General features: G+C 49.4%; 1 protein-coding gene across 1 annotated transcript; it reads left to right on the top strand.

The window, feature by feature from the left end:
* The first annotated feature begins 10,073 nt into the window (after positions 1-10,073).
* LOC126260300 (keratin-associated protein 4-6-like) lies at positions 10,074-21,340 on the top strand. The gene is made up of 2 exons (XM_049957623.1): positions 10,074-11,008; positions 21,211-21,340. Exons 1-2 carry the CDS (start codon positions 10,074-10,076, stop codon positions 21,338-21,340), a joined length of 1,065 nt encoding a protein of 354 aa, XP_049813580.1.
* The last annotated feature ends 327 nt before the right edge of the window (positions 21,341-21,667 follow it).

Genomic DNA, 21,667 nt, shown 5'->3' with positions numbered 1-21,667 from the left:
GTTTCATATGCATTTGCTGTTTAAATCCCGATTATCTGGAGTTGAGAACAAGTTCCTTACAGAACGATGGGATAAGTTTGTTTTCTCATCTACATATATTTTAGCCGATTCGGCAGTTTCCTGGGCATACTCAAGATCACGCTTTGTTTGGAAATTTCGTTATCTTAGGTCTTCCAGTTCGGTAGCACTGAAGTTATGAAACCGTCCACTGCTTCGCTAGAAATCACTGTAGTCTATATCGCGCGCACTTTGATGTTCATAACGTAGTAGGTCGCTATCATGCACACCCTATGTAAATTGTATAGAGCATTAGTGAAAAGCAGAAACACTAGTTTTTCTAGGTGCACCTTTTCCACCGTTGAAAATCCGTAATTTTTTTTATGCACTACACGCTCATACCACTGTGGACTTATTCGAAATCTGCTCAAAATTGCCTTTTTATTATGTTACGTTACTCTTATGTTTAGTACAGTAGCACTTGGACAACGATTGTCCTTTACTAAGTTTTACTGGAGATGGGATTTGTGGCTCCCTGTCCGACAAGGATTATGAGCAACATGGCTCAAAATCTGATTAAATATCATTTCCACTTGCTAAGCACGTATTGTCATCGTTGTGCTCCTCATGTACATGTTTCGCACAGTCGAGCGTATACGACAGCACACATTCCACTGACTCATCTTGCAGAAACGCTGATATTTCAACTGTCACTTGCTTCTCGTTCTGCTTAATTCCTTTGTTTCCATTCTGATGAAACGTCAACTTCGGCAGCTGTTGTTGTAGATATAATGGGATGTTTGCTTTTCATGTCGTTGCCGTGCTCAGCTTTGTGTCAACACCATTAGCACTGTAGTATTGTCCTGAGGTACTCGTCGACGAGGAAGTTCAACTACGCTCGCCGCCCCCCCCCCCCCCCCCCGGTTACCAACCAACCATTAGCAGCCAATACTGTGATTGTATGTTAGGCAACATGTGGGGCGTGAATGCCTTAAACGTCCTTGGCCATTTGCGACTGCGCACTTACGGGATTCCTGTGTCCACGATGATTTGCTGGCTACTTGCTGGATGTATTCTAATCTCTGTCTTCTCGTCATCTGCAGCTCTCTCTAGAACCATGGAGGTTTCCAAGGACGTTATTTCCTGGTTCCTTAACACATGACTTATCATCTGGTCCCATCTTGTCAGTGTTTGCCATATGCTCCTTTCTTCGCTGATTCCGTCAAGAACTTCCTCATTCCTTGTCAGTCCGCTTAATTTTAACATTCCTCTGTAGCACCACATCTCAAATGCTTCTATTCTCTTCTGTCCCTGGTTTCCCATGCTCAATGTCTGACTACCATATAACATCGTGCTCCAAATGCGTATTCCCAGAAATTCCTTCCTCACATTAAGGCCCTTGTTTGATACCAGTACACTTTCGTTCGCAAGGCATTCCCTCTTTTGCCTGTGCTAATGTGCTTTTTTTATTCCTTCTTGCTTCGTCCGTCATCGGGTACTATGATTCCAAGGTAGCAGATGTCCTTAACTTCGTGTAGTTCATGATCACCAATATCGCTGTTGAGTTTCCCTCTGTCCTCATTTCTGCAGCTCCTCATGACTTTCATCTTTTTGACTTAGTCTCAGTCCGTAATCTGTACTCATAAGATAGTTCATTCCGTTGAGCAGTTCCTGCAATTTATCTTCGCTTTCACTGAGCATAGTAATGTCTGCAAATCTTATCATTGATATCCTTACACCTTGAACTTTAATCTTTCTTTTATTTCCGTCAGTGCATCTTAGGTTGAACAGTAGTGGCGAAAGGCTGCATCCCCGTCTAACATCCTTATTAATCCTAGCACATCGTTATTGAAGGACATGCCCCCTATTTCACCTCTGGCGGCCCAGGCACCGACGGAACCGGATCCAGAGCCGACAGAAGACACAACAAACACAGATGAAAACGGGCCGTGGCAGCAGGTCGGCCCAAGGCGCAAACAGCAGCCAAATACGCAAACAAGTGAGCCCACAAACTCACGAGGCAACGGCCGAGCGCTGCTGCCAACACCATCTACATCGCGAAAAAACAACAATAACAACACAGAGACCAACAAAAACAACCCTGCGACTGCAGCAACCACAAATATACAAGCAGCTACGCAGAACACAAACAACACCGCGACTGGCTTCCCACCGGTCATCATTCACAACTACGGAGACCTAAGTGTCCTAAACAAGGAATTTAACAATCAGCACAGCCCCACAACATACTACTCTAAGCTCACCGGGGAACACGCCGCACTGTACGTGGCGAACAAGGCAGACTACAAAAATCTACTGGACTTTCTCAAAGAAAGGAAGGTAGAACACTTCACGTACAGGACAGTCCTGGAAAAAACACAGCAGTACGTGATAAAGGGGATAGACTCACGAACCCCGACAGACACGGTACACAAAGAACTCTCTGCTCTCGGGTGGGAGTGCATTCGGGTAAACCGAATGTCAGAGTTCGGCACAGCGAGACCGTCTCACAACTACATGGCGGAATTGGCCGACACGGCCAAATCCCGCGACCTGCTGAAGTTAAAATTATTTCTTCACATGGTCGTCAGCCGGCCGAAGTGGCCGTGCGGTTAAAGGCGCTGCAGTCTGGAACCGCAAAACCGCTACGGTCGCAGGTTCGAATCCTGCCTCGGGCATGGATGTTTGTGATGTCCTTAGGTTAGTTAGGTTTAACTAGTTCTAAGTTCTAGGGGACTAATGACCTCAGTAGTTTAGTCCCATAGTGCTCAGAGCCATTTGAACCATTTGAACCACATGGTCGTCAATGTAGAGGTGTACAACACGCCGCGCACCCCCCAACAATGCCATAACTGCCAGCGCTTTGCGCACGCAGGTATCAGATGCGGTCTCGCACCCCGCTGCCGCATTTGCGCTGGCGGTCACACTACCCAACGCTGCAAACTCCCCCATACAGCACCTCGCAAGTACGCCAACTGTGGTGCTGCCCATCCGGCGAACTACAGAGGGTGCATTGCTTACAAAGCAGCTCTGAGGCGCAAAATCGCGAAACACGCGAAACCTACCGCCATCACAGTTACAAAACCGCCCCCGCGCCCAGTAAGAAGTGAAATATCCTTCGCTGGAGTGGTCGCCGGCAGCCCCAGCAGCGCGGGACGGTCAGAGGAGCCCCAGAGCTCAGAATACGCTCAGCAAACACCCCCAGCAACAGACACACAACAGACAAGAACAACACCTGACACCACACCCGCACCTGGCACACCACACGAAACAAGCTACAACAACACCCTACCCCCTGAGATCGCGAACTGCAGCCCACCACAGGCTACAGAAAACGCACCTACACAGGGACAACCACAGCGCCAGAGGAGGAGGAGAAGGAGAAACAGCCGCAGCACGAGGAACACGACCACACCACAACAAGTACACAGGCAACAGAACACCAACACCCAGGAATACATCCCGGACACCAACTCAACAACCCACATAACACACCCACGCACCACAGAGAGTACACAGGCGCCCACAACTGCCACACGAACAACCGACTCGCGGGCCAGCCCTCACCAAACGCCAACACTGGAACAAGCGGCCGTTAACACGACCAATAACTCGCAGGCCGACATGACCAACATTACGACAACATTCCAGAGAATAATGGAAACATTATTCCCCGGACGCACGACCACCGAAATAGTCACGAGGATTATGGGGTGTGTCTCACAACTCTTCATGCAGTTCATGTCGGGTACGCTCAACTGGACTAGCTTCCAGGCCACTATCACACCGCTTTTTACACTACTACATGGATAATACACCACACCAGCCCCGAAACGCAGACTTAAACACAATCACACAGATCCTGTTTTGGAATGCCAACGGGATCGCAAGCAAAAAAGCCGAGATGGCCGCGTTCATGGAGCGAAAGGGTATCCGAATCGCTCTTGTGAACGAAACACTGATTACGCCTCGCAAACAACTAAACTTCCCAGGTTATTGCGTCTATCGTACCGACCGAGCGGATGGCAGGAGGGGAGGCGGCACGGCAATCATCATACACAGAGACATCGACCACACGAACATCGAGCTCACAGCACTTTAAAGACTAGAGGCTACGGTCGTCAGGGTCAAGTTCAACGGAGCCAACACCACACTGGTATCGCTATACAATCCTCCTAAAAAAATAGTAACACGCGTTATCAGCACAGTACTCAACATAGCACCGCGGGTAATAGCCGCTGGAGACCTCAACGCAAAACATTCAGAAACGAACAATGGGGACAGAAACTCGCTGGGCTGGTTACCACACGTCCTGGCGTGTGGCAGCTGGCCAGACACTTCACCAGGGAGAAACATTACATTCCCACGTTACAAGGACCAGACGGCCCAGCCTACTCAGCGACGGAGAAGGCAGAGCTTATGGCCACAACACTTGCAGCGTCTTTCATGCCGAATCTGGTTCCTTCAGACCCAGCATTCACACTTGAAACGAACCAGGAGGTTACACGACTTTTAGTCCAGCCCTCGCGCAACGAAATAAGACGTACTAGCACTAATGAAGTCACATGGGCTATCAAGCACACCAACGCTAGAAAAGCCCCTGGACCTGATGGCATTCAAAACCGTGTCCTCCAGGAGTTCACGGATAAAGCCGTAGAATACTTCACACACTTAACGAATGCTATCCTGACACACCAACACTTCCCCGACTTTTGGAAGGCGGCCAAGGTCCTGATGTTCAGGAAGCCAGGGAAAGACCACTCCCTCCCACAAAATTACCGACCCATCAGTCTGCTGTGCTCGCTCAGCAAGATTGTTGAGAAGGTAATACTAAAACGTATCACTAGGCATTGCATCGCCAACGACACCCTAAGACCGGAGCAATTCGGCTTTAGGAATCACCACTCGACAACACAACAACTCCTCCGCGTAGTCAAACATGTAACACACGGCTACAACATGAACAAAGCCACAGGGGCCGTGTTCCTAGACATCGAAAAGGCTTTCGATCGTCTCTGGCACAACGGACTCATACGCAAACTAAGCGAAGCTGGTTTCCCGGACGGACTCGTACGTCTCATATACTCATATCTCACGAACAGATGTTTCAACACTAACGTGCAGGATAAACAATCAACACCACACGGTATCCAAGCTGGAGTACCCCAAGGAAGCATCCTAGGGCCGATCTTGTTTAACCTGTACATTAATGACTTCCCAGCGACACGAAACACGACGTTAGCCGTCTACGCGGATGACACAGCCATCCTCGCGCAAGACTGGAAACCGTCGAATATCAACTCACGAATACAGACAGCACTCAGAACAGCTGAGCCTTGGCTGGAGCGATGGCGTATTAAAGTAAACGTCGACAAGTGCGAAGCAGTTCTGTTCACACGCAGACCGAAACTACTGCGCAAACACCAACATTGTAGACCGATACGTTTCCGAGAGAAAGTCAGATACCTTGGTGTCTGGCTGGACCGGAAACTTACATGGGGGGACCACATCGAATACGTTGCCAACCGAGCGCACGCGAGGCTCAAACAGCTCTACCCAATGCTCAACAGGGAAAGCACACTGAATAGGAGGGTGTCGAGGTCCTTATACATGACACAGATTAGACCTCTGATGACGTACGCAGCTCCCGTCTGGGGATATGCAGCTCCCACACGACTGCGCCGCCTGCAGATAATACAGAACAAGGTGCTACGAATCATTAGCAATGCTCCACGCTACACACGCAACGTGGATCTTCACCATGAATACCGCCTTGATACCCTCAAGGAAGTATTCAGGAAACACGCCACACGACTATACAGGAACTCGAGACACTAACAATCCTTTCATCCTCACTCTGGGAAACTACGATCACAACCACAGGTGGAAACACAAGCGGCCAAAGATACTGCTAGCTAGGGCATAGCCACCTATGGTAAACTAACACATGCAAACAGCGACAAACTTCGGTAAGCCCCTGCATATCAGCAACACTGACTGGCAACTACCAGCTGCTATTAGAGCCGACCAACAGGCCACAGCAGGGACACCGACGAGCTCGCCCACAGACGCACGAACAATCTGCCAACACTCCCTCACACTGTGCCTCCGGTATATGACCTATCGGACTCAAGACCGATAACAAACCTAACTGTGCAGGTTGCAGGACGCTGAACGAGGACTCTACACCAGCACCCAGCGCCAGCCGCCGAGCAGCACAAACGCACAACGTCAAGGTATCGACATGCATGATATCCACTACTAACAAAGCCTATCCTTGCACAACCTATCGCAGGCAGCAAGACAACCGCTACTGCTCTTGCCGCCCGACCTAACTTTCGCAGAGGTTTTTTTCCCTTGGCTCTTGCTTTGGCACTTTTTTTCCTCTGCCCTTCAAACCGCTACCCTTCGTCAGATTTCGACCAATCTATCTCCAGATGAGCGCGTATTAATGGTTAATCCTAACCAGACGTACGCAAACATCGCAGTACCCACATCCTGCGACACCTCACTCTAGTGAATACTAACCCTTATGCAGAGATGGCATTAGACCTTTTGTGTTGGCCATCATGCCGGTGTGGGCATGGAGAGGCTCCACCTCTATTAAAAAAGATCTTTCGTCCATCAGTTCAAGTACACTCAGGTGTCAAAAGACATCGGACAGCCATATGCGCCGGCCGGAGTGGCCGAGCGGTTCTAGGCGCTACAGTGTGGAGCCGCACGACCGCTACGGTCGCAGGTTCGAATCCTGCCTCGGGCACCGATGTGTGTGATGTCCTTAGGTTAGTTAGGTTTAAGTAGTTCTCAGTTCTAGGGGACTGATGACCACAGATGTTAAGTCCTAGTGCTCAGAGCCATTTTTTGAACCTCGTCAAGTTGATGAACTACGCCGGACAAAAGAGGTCCGAGACGGTATCAGGAGGCATCTCATGACTTTTCTTACACGGTGTATTTCTTCCGTTACGCAAGGTTCCTTCGTAGCGACCTTCCTTGAACCTATGTTTGTCTGTCCAACACCTGCGGTTGCCCTTTTTATAGACATACATTCCTTTCAACTGAACTGCCTAGGATGCTATTCCTTATTAGAGTATCCACACTCCAAGCGAACTTCAAACCAGTTTAGTCATGCTCTCTACTTCAGTATCATACTTCCTTCTTCGTGATTTTTATGGATGATTCTCTAAAATTTTAGTTTCCTGTTCATCATCACTAAATTGTGAGGTGAATCTATATCTGCTCGTGGGCACTCCTGAGAATCCATTATCCGATTCAGAAATTTGTCTGACCATGATGGAATCCAGCTGTGATCTTCCCATGTGTCACCATCTTTTCCAAGTTTACCTCGTTCTCTTCTGATTCTTGAACAGAGTATTCGCTATTACAATCCGAAATATATTCGATAACTGAATTAGGCTTTATCCTCTCTAATTCCTTCGGCCAAGCTCAAAGTCTCTCTTAACGATCTCTTCTGCTTCTTCCCCTATAACCGCTTTCCAATTTCCTTTTAGTACAGGTTTGCATATGCTCATATTCTCTATCTCTTCGTCTTCAGCTTGTAGCATCGACATGTGTGCCTGAACTATCGTTGGCGTTGGATTGCTGTAGAATCTGATGAGAACAACCGTATCACTGAACCGTTCACTGTAAGTCATTCTCTGCCCTCCTTTCCTAATCATAATGAATGTACTCCGTTACACCATTTTCCGCAGCTGGTAACTTAACCCTATTTTCGTATGACAAAAAGTCCTCATTTCCATTTCGCCTTACTGAACCCACGGCGTCTAAATTCGGACATTGCATTTCTCTTTTTACAGCTGTTAGCTTTCCTTCTACTTCAATACTTCCGACTTTCCAAGCTTCGACTCTTAGAATGTTATCCCTTAGTTGTTTATTCCACCTTTCTCTCGTGGTCACCTTCCCTTGACAGTCCCCCTTGGAGATCAGAATGGGGGACTATTCCCGTATCCTTTGGCAATGGAAAGTTCATGATGAAATTTTTTAAGTTACAGCTCAAATATGTCCGGTGGATACTTATTGTATATGGAAATATATATTGTATGCAAATGTGCATCCGTATTTAATACAGTGGCTTCCATTGCCTCCTGCGCTCTCATGTCGATTACGGGTAGTTCCTCACCTGAGGAGCAAGAGAATGCAATGACACCAAATAATCAGTTCTTTGTCAGAGAAATTATAAATCGGCCGACTTATAACAACCCCCAAACTATAATTATCTTTTGAAGACTAACTTCCCGTAAAATGACTAAAGTAATGATCCTAGAAGAATACTCCACGAAAAATTAGAATCCAAAACATCACGTAACTATAACATTTTTGTTAAATTCATAATATTGTTTTCATCCTCAATTCTCAGTTTAATTTGAAAAGAGATTGCAAATAATCGCGTATATAGCCAAACATGAAAGTCGCGTTGTAACAAGTTTTACTTTTGTTCATAATTTAGGTAAAAAAGTTACATCTTTTAGCAGCTGAATTGTTATTTAGTTTCTAATCAAACACGTTTCTCTTAATCGTGTTAGGTGTATAAAGCAAATTATTTTATTATGATATTTGGTTAGGTTAACTACAATGAATTTTAACAACTCATTTGAATTGTAGTGTGTGGATCCTTCACAGTTGCTGCAAATCCCTTTTTCAGCTGCCAGCATTTTGCTATTATACCTCTTCGTGAGAACACAATTTGCACTCTCGTTTAGCAGAGTCGTCACAGCCATTGTTTTATAAAACTTTATTTTTGTTTTCTTCCTAACTCTGTTCTTTGAGGATCTATTAGTAGTAAAACATACGTACTGAAGCTAATAAATCTTATTGACGACATATCTCTTATGCTTGCGAATAATTAAAACTTAACAAGTTCAGTTATTCTGTCATTGATAACAATTTTACGTCAGACTGGTTCAACTCCTTTAAATTCCATTACCTTCGTTTTATTAACTGAGATCTGCATGTTGCATTCTTTGCCTAACAGGTCCACCTTATGTATGGTATATTCTAATTCACTTTCATCGTCAAATACAATAATGATCTGCTGGAAAAAGGCAGGTGTTTATGGTTTCGTACTATGATATCTGTAAATCAGGAAGTATTTCTTGTTTCCATCTTAATATGCCGCCAGTTAACATGTAAATAATGTCGGTCAGCCCTTCATGAGATCTTGATTCGCAGTTATCATATCTGACATTCTTGTACCGGTTTTAATCTTGAGCTTACTGACTGTGTACTTGTGCTTCAGAATCTCTATGATGCGTTTAAGGTTAACCACGCTTCTTTAGTCTAATCAAATAATCGAAGTCTTGTACGTAATCTGTAAAGTCACCTTTCCCCTGTTAGCTGCGTTATAATGAATCTGCTATCTGTGGATGATGTTCCCTTCTTGAAACAATTCTGTTCTTCTAAAAGGGGAGTTCCACATATAGCCTGCAGTCTCTTGCTTATAAACCTATGATATATAGGCTGTCGCTCTCCATTCTTGCAGCACACATTAACAGGTGAAGCTTTCATCATTTTAGCATGGTTCCACCATAGATTATAAGCGAAGCCTTTTACCCCATCATTCCCAATCGCCCTTCTATTTTGTGTTCTTCATAAAGCTTTGAGCAGTGCGTGGCTCGTGTTCCCGCCATCATCTCTTTTACAACCTGTTTTTAACGTACTTCCATCTCACTACGTTAATTTAAATTACTACTGTCACTGAGTTGCTTCGCCTCACCGTCAGCGGCGTTAACAGCGCGTATCTATATCTCCCCTCTCGTAGTATCTTTGCTTGACTTCCATCACTTCCTCGTCGTTGTCGGCTGTAAGTCAGTTGGTCGCAGTTCGGGTTGGGAGTTCGGGGCTGTCAGTCAGTTGGAACGCGGCTGGAGTGCAGTCCAGACCTGTCAGTCGGCGAGTTGCAATGCGGCACTGGTGCAGTCGGGTTGTAGCAGCAGCGAGGTCTCCGTAGATATGGCTCGCCCGACCATTGCCGCCACGCATCACTTGAGCCGGGCCACGGTCTTGGTGGATTGTCGGTCGATCGTCCTGCCGGACGACGTGTTTTGGCTTGCCGATCGTTCATGAGTCGGCTGTGTGTGTGCGCGCGTGCGCGTGTGCGCGCGTGCGCGTGTGTGCGCGCGTGTGCGCGTGTGTGCGCGCGTGTGTGCGCGCGTGTGCGCGCGTGCGCGCGTGTGCGCGCGTGTGCGCGCGTGCGCGTGCGTGTGCGCGCGTGCGCGTGTGTGCGCGCGTGTGCGCGCGTGCGCGTGTGTGCGCGCGTGTGCGCGTGTGTGCGCGCGTGTGCGCGCGTGCGCGTGTGTGCGCGCGTGTGCGCGCGTGCGCGTGTGCGCGCGTGCGCGTGTGTGCGCGCGTGTGCGCGCGTGCGCGTGTGCGCGCGTGCGCGCGTGCGCGCGTGCGCGTGTGTGCGCGCGTGCGCGTGTGCGCGCGTGCGCGTGTGTGCGCGCGTGTGCGCGCGTGTGCGCGCGTGCGCGTGTGCGCGCGTGCGCGTGTGTGCGCGCGTGTGCGCGCGTGCGCGTGTGCGCGCGTGCGCGTGTGTGCGCGCGTGTGCGCGCGTGTGCGCGCGTGCGCGTGTGTGTGCGCGCGTGCGCGTGTGTGTGCGCGCGTGTGCGCGCGTGCGCGTGTGTGCGCGCGTGTGCGCGCGTGCGCGTGTGTGCGCGCGTGCGCGCGCGTGCGCGTGTGTGCGCGCGTGCGCGTGTGTGCGCGCGTGTGCGCGCGTGCGCGTGTGCGCGCGTGTGCGCGCGTGCGCGCGTGTGCGCGCGCGTGTGCGCGCGTGCGCGTGTGTGCGCGCGTGTGTGCGCGCGCGTGCGCGCGTGTGCGCGCGCGTGCGCGCGTGTGCGTGTGTGCGCGCGTGTGCGCGCGTGCGCGCGCGTGCGCGCGTGCGCGTGCGTGCGCGCGCGTGCGCGCGCGTGCGTGGGTGCGCGTGCGGGTGCGCGCGCGGGTGCGCGTGCGGGTGCGCGTGCGGGTGCGCGTGCGGGTGCGCGTGCGGGTGCGCGTGCGGGTGCGCGTGCGGGTGCGCGTGCGCGCGCGCGCGCCTCGATTCCCACTTGTCATCGAGTGTGCTTAGTTACTGCTTCGTGTCGTTTAGGTCTTCGTGCAAGTGTTTTGTCAGGTTTTGTGCGTAGTTCGCGTTATTTCCTTTGACAAATTATTTTAAATGTGTCCACGTGCTGCCTCTGAGAGGTCGGTCGTGTAACTTTCTCAGAGCGCTTCTGGGCCCCTTCGATTACCATGTTGTGGATGTTGGCTCGGTACTTTCCTGGTGCAGCGATGTCTTTTAGCCAGTGGGCGTGTTTCCTCTGCACGGTTGGGTCCGAGCCAGTATTTCCGCGGTCGTGTGTCTCGAAGTGAGTGGGAGACGCACCAGCAGTGCAGTCGCGACTGCGGACCAGCGGGCTGTCTGTCGGTTGGTGCGGACCAGGAAGGCTTCCTCTGTGCGGTACAGTCGGCTGGGTCCTGTGGCGGTCCCTGCGCGATGTCGGAGCGTGTGTGAAGCTGTCCGATCGCTACGAGCTTCGCGGTTCGCCGACCCAACGTCAAAGATGATTGTGGTATTAGGTACTCAAGCCTTGCCCATTCATGTCGTGTTTCGTTTCGGTGGTTGGCTGTTGGCGAGGTTTTCCTGTGACCAACACCGAGTGTTTGTACATATTTGATTGTGGATAGTTACGTCCGTAACATTTTCTGTTTGAGTTCTCATGTACTGATTGATGGGAAGCAAGTCTATGTGTCGGTCGGTCCGTGGCTGTGGCCTGGTTGGATTCCGACGGATCAAGTGTAGTTGGGCTCATCACCCGTCTCACCTAAGTGAACGAGGTCAGACCGACCTCACTGGTAGCTTCTGAGTGCCACCGGTGCTTAATTATCTGTTGTCAGCTACTTTAAATTTTAGGCTAATGGTTATTGTTTGTTTCTTAAAAATTATTTTAAATTTATCGTTCAAGCTTAAACACTGCGGTCTTCTGCCTTTAAAGGTTATGGTAATATATTTAGAAATTTTTAAGTTGGTCTGTGGCCCTCAGCTATTGGTATTGCAACCTGCGTAAGTTGTTTTTTAAAATTATTTTATTGCTATCTTCATTGTATTTTTATCTTGCTGATTTTTAAGATTTCTTGTTGTTAAACATGCTGGCCTTTTGCCTTTAAAGGTCTATAGTAATATATTATGAAGTTCTGAAATTTAATTGAGGACCTCAGCCATTTGTATTGCACTTTGCGTATGTTTTTTTTTAATTATTTTATTGCTACCTTAATTGGATTTTTATCTCGTTAAGATTTCATGTTGGAGGCCTTCAGACATGAAAGACTTGCTAAATTACAATAAATGACAATTAGAAGTAGAAACTGATCTCAACCCTTGGCCCTCCCCAGAATCCTATTACCTGTTCTGCCCAGAGGGTTTCGCGGGCGTTTCACGGATCATATCATTGATATCCTTTCACCTTGAATTTTAATTCCACTGCAACCTTTCCTTTATTTCCGTCACTGCTTTTTAGATGTATAGATTAAACAGCAGGAACGAAAGATTACATCCCCGTCTTACATCCTTTTCAATCCGAGCATTTCGTTCTTGGTCTTCCTGTCTTATTATTCCCTCTTGGCTCTTGTACATGTTGTATATTACCCATCTCTCCATACAGCTTACTCCAGTTTCTCTCAGAATTTCGATCATCTTGCACCATTTGACATGGTCGAATGCTTTTTCAGGTCGACAAATGCGATGCGCTTGTCTTGTATTTTCTTTAGTCTTGCTTCCGTTATCAACTGCAACGTCAGAACTGCCTCCCTAGCACTTTTACCATTCCTAGAGCCAAACTGATCATTTGAAGCCATTTTGACTATTTTACGACCGTGACTCTCAAGAAACATGTAGTGGTAATTAAAAAAATCCCTTTACAAACTGACCATAATTCGACACATCTTCGGTTTTCTTTCTCATTCTTCTGAATATCACTCTTTGCCATTAAGCTGAAGGAATACCCATCTGAATGCATGTTTCTGTATGTGTCCTGTGCTCACCTTAGATTTCAGCTTTCAGAGCATTACCGTGTACAATCCTAGAAGAGCAAAGAGTAAGAGACAAAGCAAAAATTGAAAAATTTTTAAGAATGTAAACGATTGTAGCTGTTATAAAGTTGCGGTATATTGCAGTTTTTATCCACTATTTTTTAAACTGTATAATTTTTCAATTTTTTTACTTTGTTTGTTAGTATTTTCATATTCTTTCTTTTAGCTTTGTACTCGATAATGGCATGAAAGTCGAAATCTAGGTTCTATAATACATAAATATACAGGGTGGTCCATTGATCGTGACCAGATCAAATATCTCGCGAAATAAGCATCACCATTCTGTCAGGCAGTGAAGCATGTCGTAGCAACATCGGTAGAACATTACGAAAGAAATCAGCATACATTGCACCATTTAGAATTCCGTCGGTAAAATGGGGGCCGATTATCGTTCCTCCCATAATGCCGCACCATATATTAACCCACCAACGTCGCTGATGTTCCACTTGTCGCAGCCATCGTGGATTTTCCGTTGCCCAATAGTGCATATTACGCAGGTTAACGTTACCGCTGTTGCTGAATGACGCTTCGTCGCTAAATAGAAAGCGTGAAAAATAATCTCCCATCGTCCCATAATTTCTCTTGTGCGCAATGGCAGAATTTTTTTTTTTTTTTTTTTGTTTGGTTGTAGGGCGCAAAACGGCTATGGTCATTAGCGCCCAGCCTGTGACTTAGGAAACAGTAAAAAACCTAAACTGAAAATCAGCAGCAATGGGAACAAAGTCATAAAATTGGAGACACTAAAAGCAGAAGGAAGGCTTAAAAATCCACTACAGAAAGGGGGTGGTTGTCCCCAAAAAAAGCTTCAAATGACTGACGTCATTTCACTAGCACTAATAAACTGGAGAACGCGGTCGGCTGAGTGCGTGTCATCTGCTAAAATCGACGATAGATCAGGCGATAGCTGTAGACGGGCGCGTAACGGATTAAAATAGGGGCATTCAATTAAAAGGTGTCTTACTGTCCACAGCTGAGAGCAGTGGGGACAGAGTGGGGGAGGATCGCCGCTTAAAAGATGTCGATGGCTAAAAAGACAGTGCCCTATCCGGAGTCGAGTTAAAATTACCTCCTCCCGACGACGCGTTCGGGAGGAAGAAGTCCAAGCGCAAGGAAGAGCTTTCACTTCCCGCAATTTATTATTGGGAAGTGTTGACCAATGCGCATGCCATAAATGAGCAACTTTGCGACATAAACCGCTCCGTAGATAGGTGAAGGGAAGCGACGGAATAGCTGGCCGAGGAAGAGAGACTGCAGCCTTGGCCGCTATATCGGCCGCCTCATTCCCACAGATACCAGCGTGTCCCGGGAGCCAGAGGAACGCCACTGAGACGCCCCTCAGGTGGAGCAAGCGCAGACAGTCCTGAATCCGGTGGACCAGAGGGTGCACAGGGTAAAGAGCTTGGAGACTGAGGAGAGAGCTGAGAGAATCCGAGCAGATAACGTACTGTATCCGCCGATGGCGGCGGATGTAGTGGACAGCCTGGAGAACAGCGTAAAGCTCCGCAATATACACCGAACACTGGTCGGGAAGCCGAAATTGATTTGGGGAGTCGCCAACAATATAGGCACTCCCTACACCTAACGATGTTTTCGAGCCGTCGGTGTAAATAAACGTGGCGTCCGTCAGTTGTGCACATAGAGCAGCAAATGCCCGACGATAAACAAGTGTAGGGGTACCATCCTTGGGAAATCGACAAAGGTCACGGAGCAGGCAGATCCGGGGACGGAGCCAAGGCGGTGCTGTACCCCAAGTTGTTAAGAAGGTTTTAGGAAAGCGGAAGGAAAGAGAATGGAGCAGTTGACGGAAGCGGACTCCCGGGGGTAGTAGGGAGGAGGAGCGGCCTGCATACCCTACATCAAAGGAGGCGTCGAAAAAAGGGTCATGGGCTGGATTAGCAGGCATGGAAGACAGATGGCTAGCATAACTGCTCAGAAGGACCGCTCGCCGATTGGACAGCGGAGGTTCAGCAGTCTCAGCATAAAGGCTTTCCACAGGGCTAGTGTAAAAAGCTCCAGACGCTAAACGTAATCCACGGTGGTGGATAGAGTCGAGACGCCGAAGAATAGACGGCCGAGCAGAGGAGTAGACTATGCTTCCATAGTCCAATTTCGAGCGCACTAAGGCGCGATAGAGGCGGAGAAGGACCACTCGGTCCGCTCCCCAGGAGGTACCATTCAGGACACGGAGGGTGTTGAGCGTTCGCAGACAGCGAGCCGAAAGATAGGAAACGTGGGAGGACCAGCACAGTTTTCTGTCAAACATAAGACCCAAGAATTTAGCGACGTCTGAAAACGGAAGGTTGACAGGTCCTAGATGTAAGGAGGGCGGAAGAAACTCCTTACGTCGCCAAAAATTAACACAAACGGTCTTACTGGGAGAGAAACGGAAGCCTGTTTCGATGCTCCAAGAGTGGAGGCGATCGAGACATCCTTGAAGACGTCGTTCAAGAAGGCTGGTCCGTTGAGAGCTGTAGTAGATCGCAAAATCATCCACAAAGAGGGGGCCCGAGACATCGGGAAGGAGACAATCCATAATTGGATTTATAGCGATGGCAAACAGTACAACACTCAGCACGGAGCCCTGGGGTACCCCATTTTCTTGGGAGAAAGTGCGGGAGAGAGTAGTGTTCACCCGCACCCTAAATGTGCGCTCTGCCATAAATTCGCGAAGAAAAAGGGGCAGCCGGCCTCGAAAGCCCCAAGAGAACAGTGTGCGGAGGATGCCTGTCCTCCAACAGGTATCGTATGCTCTCTCCAGATCAAAAAATATTGCTACCGTTTGTCGTTTCCGGAGAAAATTGTTCATGATATAAGTGGAGAGAGCAACAAGATGGTCAACTGCAGAACGATGCTTTCGGAATCCGCATTGGGCAGGTGTTAAAAGACTGCGGGATTCCAGCCACCACGCTAAACGGTAATTCACCATACGCTCCAAAACCTTACAGACACTACTCGTGAGAGAAATGGGGCGATAGCTAGAGAGGAGATGTTTGTCCTTTCCAGGTTTCGGAACAGGAACGACGATAGCTTCCCGCCATCGTCTGGGAAAAGTACTGTCGGTCCAAATTCGATTATAAAGGCGAAGGGGGTAACGCAGACTATGGGTTGATAAATGCAGCAACATTTGGACGTGGATACCATCTGGTCCTGGGGCGGAGGAGCGAGAAGAAGAGAGTGCATGTTGGAGTTCCCGCAAGGAGAAAACAGTATTGTAGCTTTCGCGATTTTGAGAGGAGAAAGCAAGAGGTCGCACTTCCGCTGCACGTTTCTTCGGGAGAAACGCTGGCGGGTAATTTGAAGAACTTGAAATCTCGGCAAAGTGCTGACCCAACGAGTTAGAAATTGCGACGGGGTCCACTAATGTGTCATGCGCGACAGTGAGCCCAGAGACCGGGGAGAAACTAGGCGCGCCTAAGAACCGTCGAAGCCGACTCCAAACTTCCGAGGAGGGAGTGAAGGTGTTAAATGAGCTAATAAAGAATTTCCAGCTTGCCTTCTTGCTATCGCGGATGACACGACGGCATCGCGCTCGTAGCTGCTTATAGCGGATACAGTTGGCCAAAGTAGGATGGTGGCGGAAAACGCGGAGAGCACGTCGCCGCTCACGTAGTGCATCACGGCATGCCTCGTTCCACCAAGGAACTGGGGGGCGCCGGGGCAATTCGGAGGTGCGTGGTATTGAATGTTCCGCAGCTATAAGAATAACGTCGGTAATGTGTGTGACCTCATCGTCGACGCTGGGAAAGTGACGGTCATCGAATGTCGCTAGAGACGAAAAAAGTGTCCAATCGGCTTGAGCAAACTTCCAGCGTCGCGGGCGCATATATGGCCGTTGAGGCTGCAGTCTAAGGACACATGGAAAGTGGTCACTCGAGTGTGTGTCATCAAGGGCGAACCATTCGAAGCGCCGAGCTAGCGGAACAGTACCGACCGCAAGGTCCAAATGAGATAAATTTGCCGTGGAGGCAGACAAAAACGTAGGGACCCCAGTGTTGAGGCAAACTAGATCTGCTTGGTGGAAGACGTCTAGCAATAGTGAGCCACGTGGACAAGGATGTGGAGATCCCCAAAGCGGGTGGTGGGCATTCAAGTCCCCAACCAGCAAATATGGGGGTGGAAGCTGACCAAGAAGATGAAGGAGATCAGCTCGTGCCATTGGTGTGGACGATGGAATGTATACAGTACAAAGAGAGAACGTGTATCCGGAAAGGGAAAGACGGACGGCGACAGCTTGGAAGGAAGTGTTTAAATGGATTGGGTGATAATGGACAGTTTCATGGAGAAGAATCACGAGTCCTCCATGTGCTGGAGTGCCTTCAACAGAGGGGAGATCATATCGGACGGACTGAAAATGAGGGAGAACAAAGCGGTCATGGGGACGCAGCTTTGTTTCCTGAAGACAGAAGATGACCGGCGAGTAGGATTGTAAGAGGATCGACAATTCATCCCGATTGGCTCGAATACCGCGGATATTCCAGTGGATAATGGACATAGGGTGAACAGAAAATGGAGGAATGTGACCGAGGTCGCTGTCAACTCAACGACTGCTCTGAGCTTGCGACCGACAGCATGGAATGGCATTCAGCCGAAGGCAGAAGATCGTGATCCATAGGTTGGTCAGGAGCAGCTCCTGCCACCAGCGACCGGCCGGTTGATCGGCCGCCAGCAGTGCGCCTCGGCGACACAGGAGACGGCCGAGGGCGACTTCCGCCAGGTGGTACTGTAGATGGGACACGCCTTGGCGGAGAAGGAGAGGAACTGGGTTTCTTTGTAGCCTTCTTGGAAGTATGATGTTTAGAGGAAGGAGGAACCGATGGTTGGGAAGTTGCCGTACGTAAAAACTCTTCACGAGTATGCTCTTTTTTCGAAGTCTTGGTGTCTGACTTTTGGGCTCGAGATTTAGCAGAACCCGACGAAGGGTGAGCCATAGAGTGGGCAGACGAAAGTGGTGAGGTTGAACGGGCGATCTTTGCGCTGGCCGATCTGACGACCGTGGTACTAAAGGTGAGGTCGCAAGTCTGCGTGGCCGCCTCCTTTGTTGGCCGATGAGAAGCAAGGACAGCGCTGTATTTTCCTTTCTGAGGCACGGTGGGCTGTCGACTGGCGAATAATTTTCGAGCAGCATAGGTCGACACCTTTTCCTTGACTAATTCCCTGGATGAGCTTTTCGTCCTTAAAAACGGGACAATCTCGAGAGGAAGCGGCGTGGTCACCCATACAGTTGATGCAGCGAGGGGATGGAGGTGGACAAGCACCCTCATGGGCATCCCTGCCACACGTAACACATTTGGCCGGATTAGAACAGGACTGGCTGGTGTGATTGAACCGCTGGCACCGATAGCAACGCGTAGGGTTCGGGACGTAAGGGCGAACGGAAATTATCTCATAGCGGGCTTTGATTTTCGATGGTAGTTGAACTTTGTCAAATGTCAAGAAGACAGTGCGGGTTGGAATGATGTTCGTGTCAACCCTTTTCATAACCCTATGAACAGCCGTTACGCCCTGGTCAGACAGGTAGTGCTGAATTTCTTCGTCAGACAGTCCATCGAGGGAGCGTGTATAAACGACTCCGCGCGAGGAATTTAAGGTACGGTGCGGTTCCACCCGGACAGGGAAGGTGTGTAGTAGTGACGTACGCAGCAATTTTTGTGCCTGGAGGGCACTGACTGTTTCTAACAACAGGGTGGCGTTCCGTAATCTGGAACAAGACTTTACAGGACCTGCAATTGCGTCGACACCTTTCTGAATAATGAAAGGGTTGACCATGGAGAAGTCGTGACCTTCGTCAGACCGAGAAACAACAAGGAACTGTGGCAACGATGGAAGAACTGACTGTGGTTGAGACTCAGTGAACTTACGTTTGTGTGCAGACATAGTGGAAGGTGAGGAAACCATTGCGGAAGAATCCCCCATGATTACCGGCGTCTCCGATGGCGCGCTCCTCCCTTGTGGGGGCCCTCTCTGAGGGCACTCCCGCCTTAGGTGATTGTTCACACCTCAGGTCACACCTCCCGACAAACGGACGGAGGGACCAATCGGCACTTTCGGAAGGTATCAGCTCGGGTAATCACCCCTCCCTGGGCCTGGCCGTTACCAGGGGGTACGTACGTGTCCTACCTGTCTACCCGGGGCGGGGAATTACGCGTTACCCCGTCACCGGCTACGCATGGAAGTGCGTGGGTTGGCCTTCAGACACGCACAGGGAGGAAGAAAGAGAAAGGGAAAGGAAAGGAGAGAGGTCTCAAACGCCGCAGCGGAGAAGGTAGAGAGAAGAGGTAAGGAAAAGAGAAGGACAAAGGAAGGATGAAGACTTACAAGCAAGGAAGGAAGGCGAAGAATGTAGTATATGTACAAGCGTCCGTCTCCGGACGTAGGCACAAACCATAACCCCTGAGAAAGGGAAAGAAAGAGCCAGAGGTGAAGGGGGGGGGGTGGCGAAGATGGGGGATGGGGAAGGATGCGGAAAGGGAAGGTATGCAGCCCGGAAAGGAAGGAAGGCCACATCAGCTCGGGGTCCCGTGCTCGCTACGCACGTATCCACAAAAGAGTTGTGGATCCCCTGGGGGGAATGGCAGAACTGTACACGATGTTCAAAGTCGTCGCCATGCATTTCCTGGTGCATAGAAATATGGTACGGGTGTAATCGATGTTGATGTATTATCAATAGCGACGTTTTTTAGATTCCCCATTCTCGCGCGATTTGTCTGCTACTGATGTGCGGATTAGCCGCGACAGCAGCTAAAACACCTACTTGGGCATCATCATTTGTTGCAGGTCGTGGTTGAAGTTTCACATGAGGTTGAACACATCTTTCCTTAAATAACGTAACTATCCGGCGAACGGTCCTGACACTTGGATGATGTCGTACAGGATACCGAGCAGCATACATAGCACACGCCCGTTGGGCATTTTGATTACAATAGCCATACATCAACACGATATGGACGTTTTTCGAAATTGGTAAACGGTCCATTTTAACACAATGTATCACGAAGCAAGTACCGTCCTCACTTGGTGGGAATGTTATGTGATACCATGTACTTATACGTTTGTGACTACTACAGCGCCATCTGTCACAAAGCCAAAAAAGTGGTCCAACTAAAACATTCATATTTCTTTACGTACTACATGAATATGTAATAAAATGGGGGTTCTTGTTTAAAAAACGCAGTTGACACCCGTTTCACCTATGGCAGCGCCATCTAGCGGGCCTACCATAGCGCCATCAGGTTTCTCCCTTCAAGTTAGACAAATTTCGTTTTTTGTAGATTTCTCGTTTGACGCTTATTTCGCGAGATATTTGGCCAGGTCATTATCAAAGATTCGGTGACCGATGGATTGGTAGAGGGAGACCAATTCCATGGCCTCCACGCTCTCCTGACCTCAACCCTCTTGACTTTCATTTATGGAGGCATTTGAAAGCTCTTGTCTACGCAACCCCGGTACCAAATGTAGAGACTCTTCGAGCTCGTATTGTGGACGGCTGTGATACAATACGCCATTCTCCAGGGCTGCATCAGCGCATCAGGTATTCCATGCGACGGAGGGTGGATGCATGTATCCTCGCTAACGGAGGATATTTCGAACATTTCCTGTAACAAAGTGTTTGAAGTCACGCTTGTACGTCCTGTTGCTGTGTGTTTCCATTCCATGATTAATGTGATTTGAAGAGAAGTAATAAAATGAGCTCTAACGTGGAAAGTAAGCGTTTCCGGACACATGTCCACATAACATATTTTCTGTCTCTCTGTGTGAGGAATGTTTCCTGAAAGTTTGGCCGTACCTTTTTCTAACACCCTGTATATTGGTAAAACTGTAGAGGATGACTGAGGATTGACGTCAGTAAGCAGGTTCGAGTGAATGCAGTAATCAAACGACTTTCGCGTGACGTAGCGTGAAGAGCTTCCTAGGACTGACAACAACAGCAACGACGTCGACAACGACAGGCAGGTGCCTCGCCGAAGACTGAACGCGGAGAGACGAGCAGCGGCGCTGCCAACGGCTGGACGCGGCGCGTGGACGCCATGAATGCTGCAGTCGGGGGGCGATGTCCGCGGCAGCGCTCGCTGGGGTGGGCGGGCCGAGTCGGAGCCGTGGGGACGGGCCGCTGACAGCGCGCGCGTTTTATTAAAACAGGCGGCCCGGCCGGCGGGACAGCGCAGCGCAGCGGCGGGGCGAGGCGGGGCGGCAGCCCGGCTGTCGATCAGCGCCACCCGCCACTGAGCGCTCCCTCGCAGCCGCCGCGCGTCACCTCGCCTCCGCGTAGCGCGCAGCGATAACACGCGACACTACGGCACTGGACCGCGCAACAATTCAAACTTACAAGGGGAGGCCGCCAATTGTGAAATTCAGATTCGATTCATACTGCGCATAATAAAAGCTCATGACCAGAGGTGTAATGTGGCAAAGCACCAAGATGCACTTCTCAGCCGTTGTCGAGAAAATCGACAGTTAAATTTTCCTCAGCGTCGTGGCGCAGCGGTAAGCGCTCGTGTTTGTAATCCAAAGGACGCCGGATCGAATCTCGCACCATGCACCTTTTCTTGGTTTGTTTTTAGTATTTGTTTTTGTAACTGAAATGTGTATACATACA

Source organism: Schistocerca nitens, chromosome 5, assembly GCF_023898315.1.
Source record: "Schistocerca nitens isolate TAMUIC-IGC-003100 chromosome 5, iqSchNite1.1, whole genome shotgun sequence".
In the NCBI taxonomy this organism is placed as follows: Eukaryota; Metazoa; Arthropoda; class Insecta; order Orthoptera; family Acrididae; genus Schistocerca; species Schistocerca nitens.
Note: the sequence above shows the minus strand (reverse complement) of the source record. Positions and strands in the feature narration are given on the sequence as shown.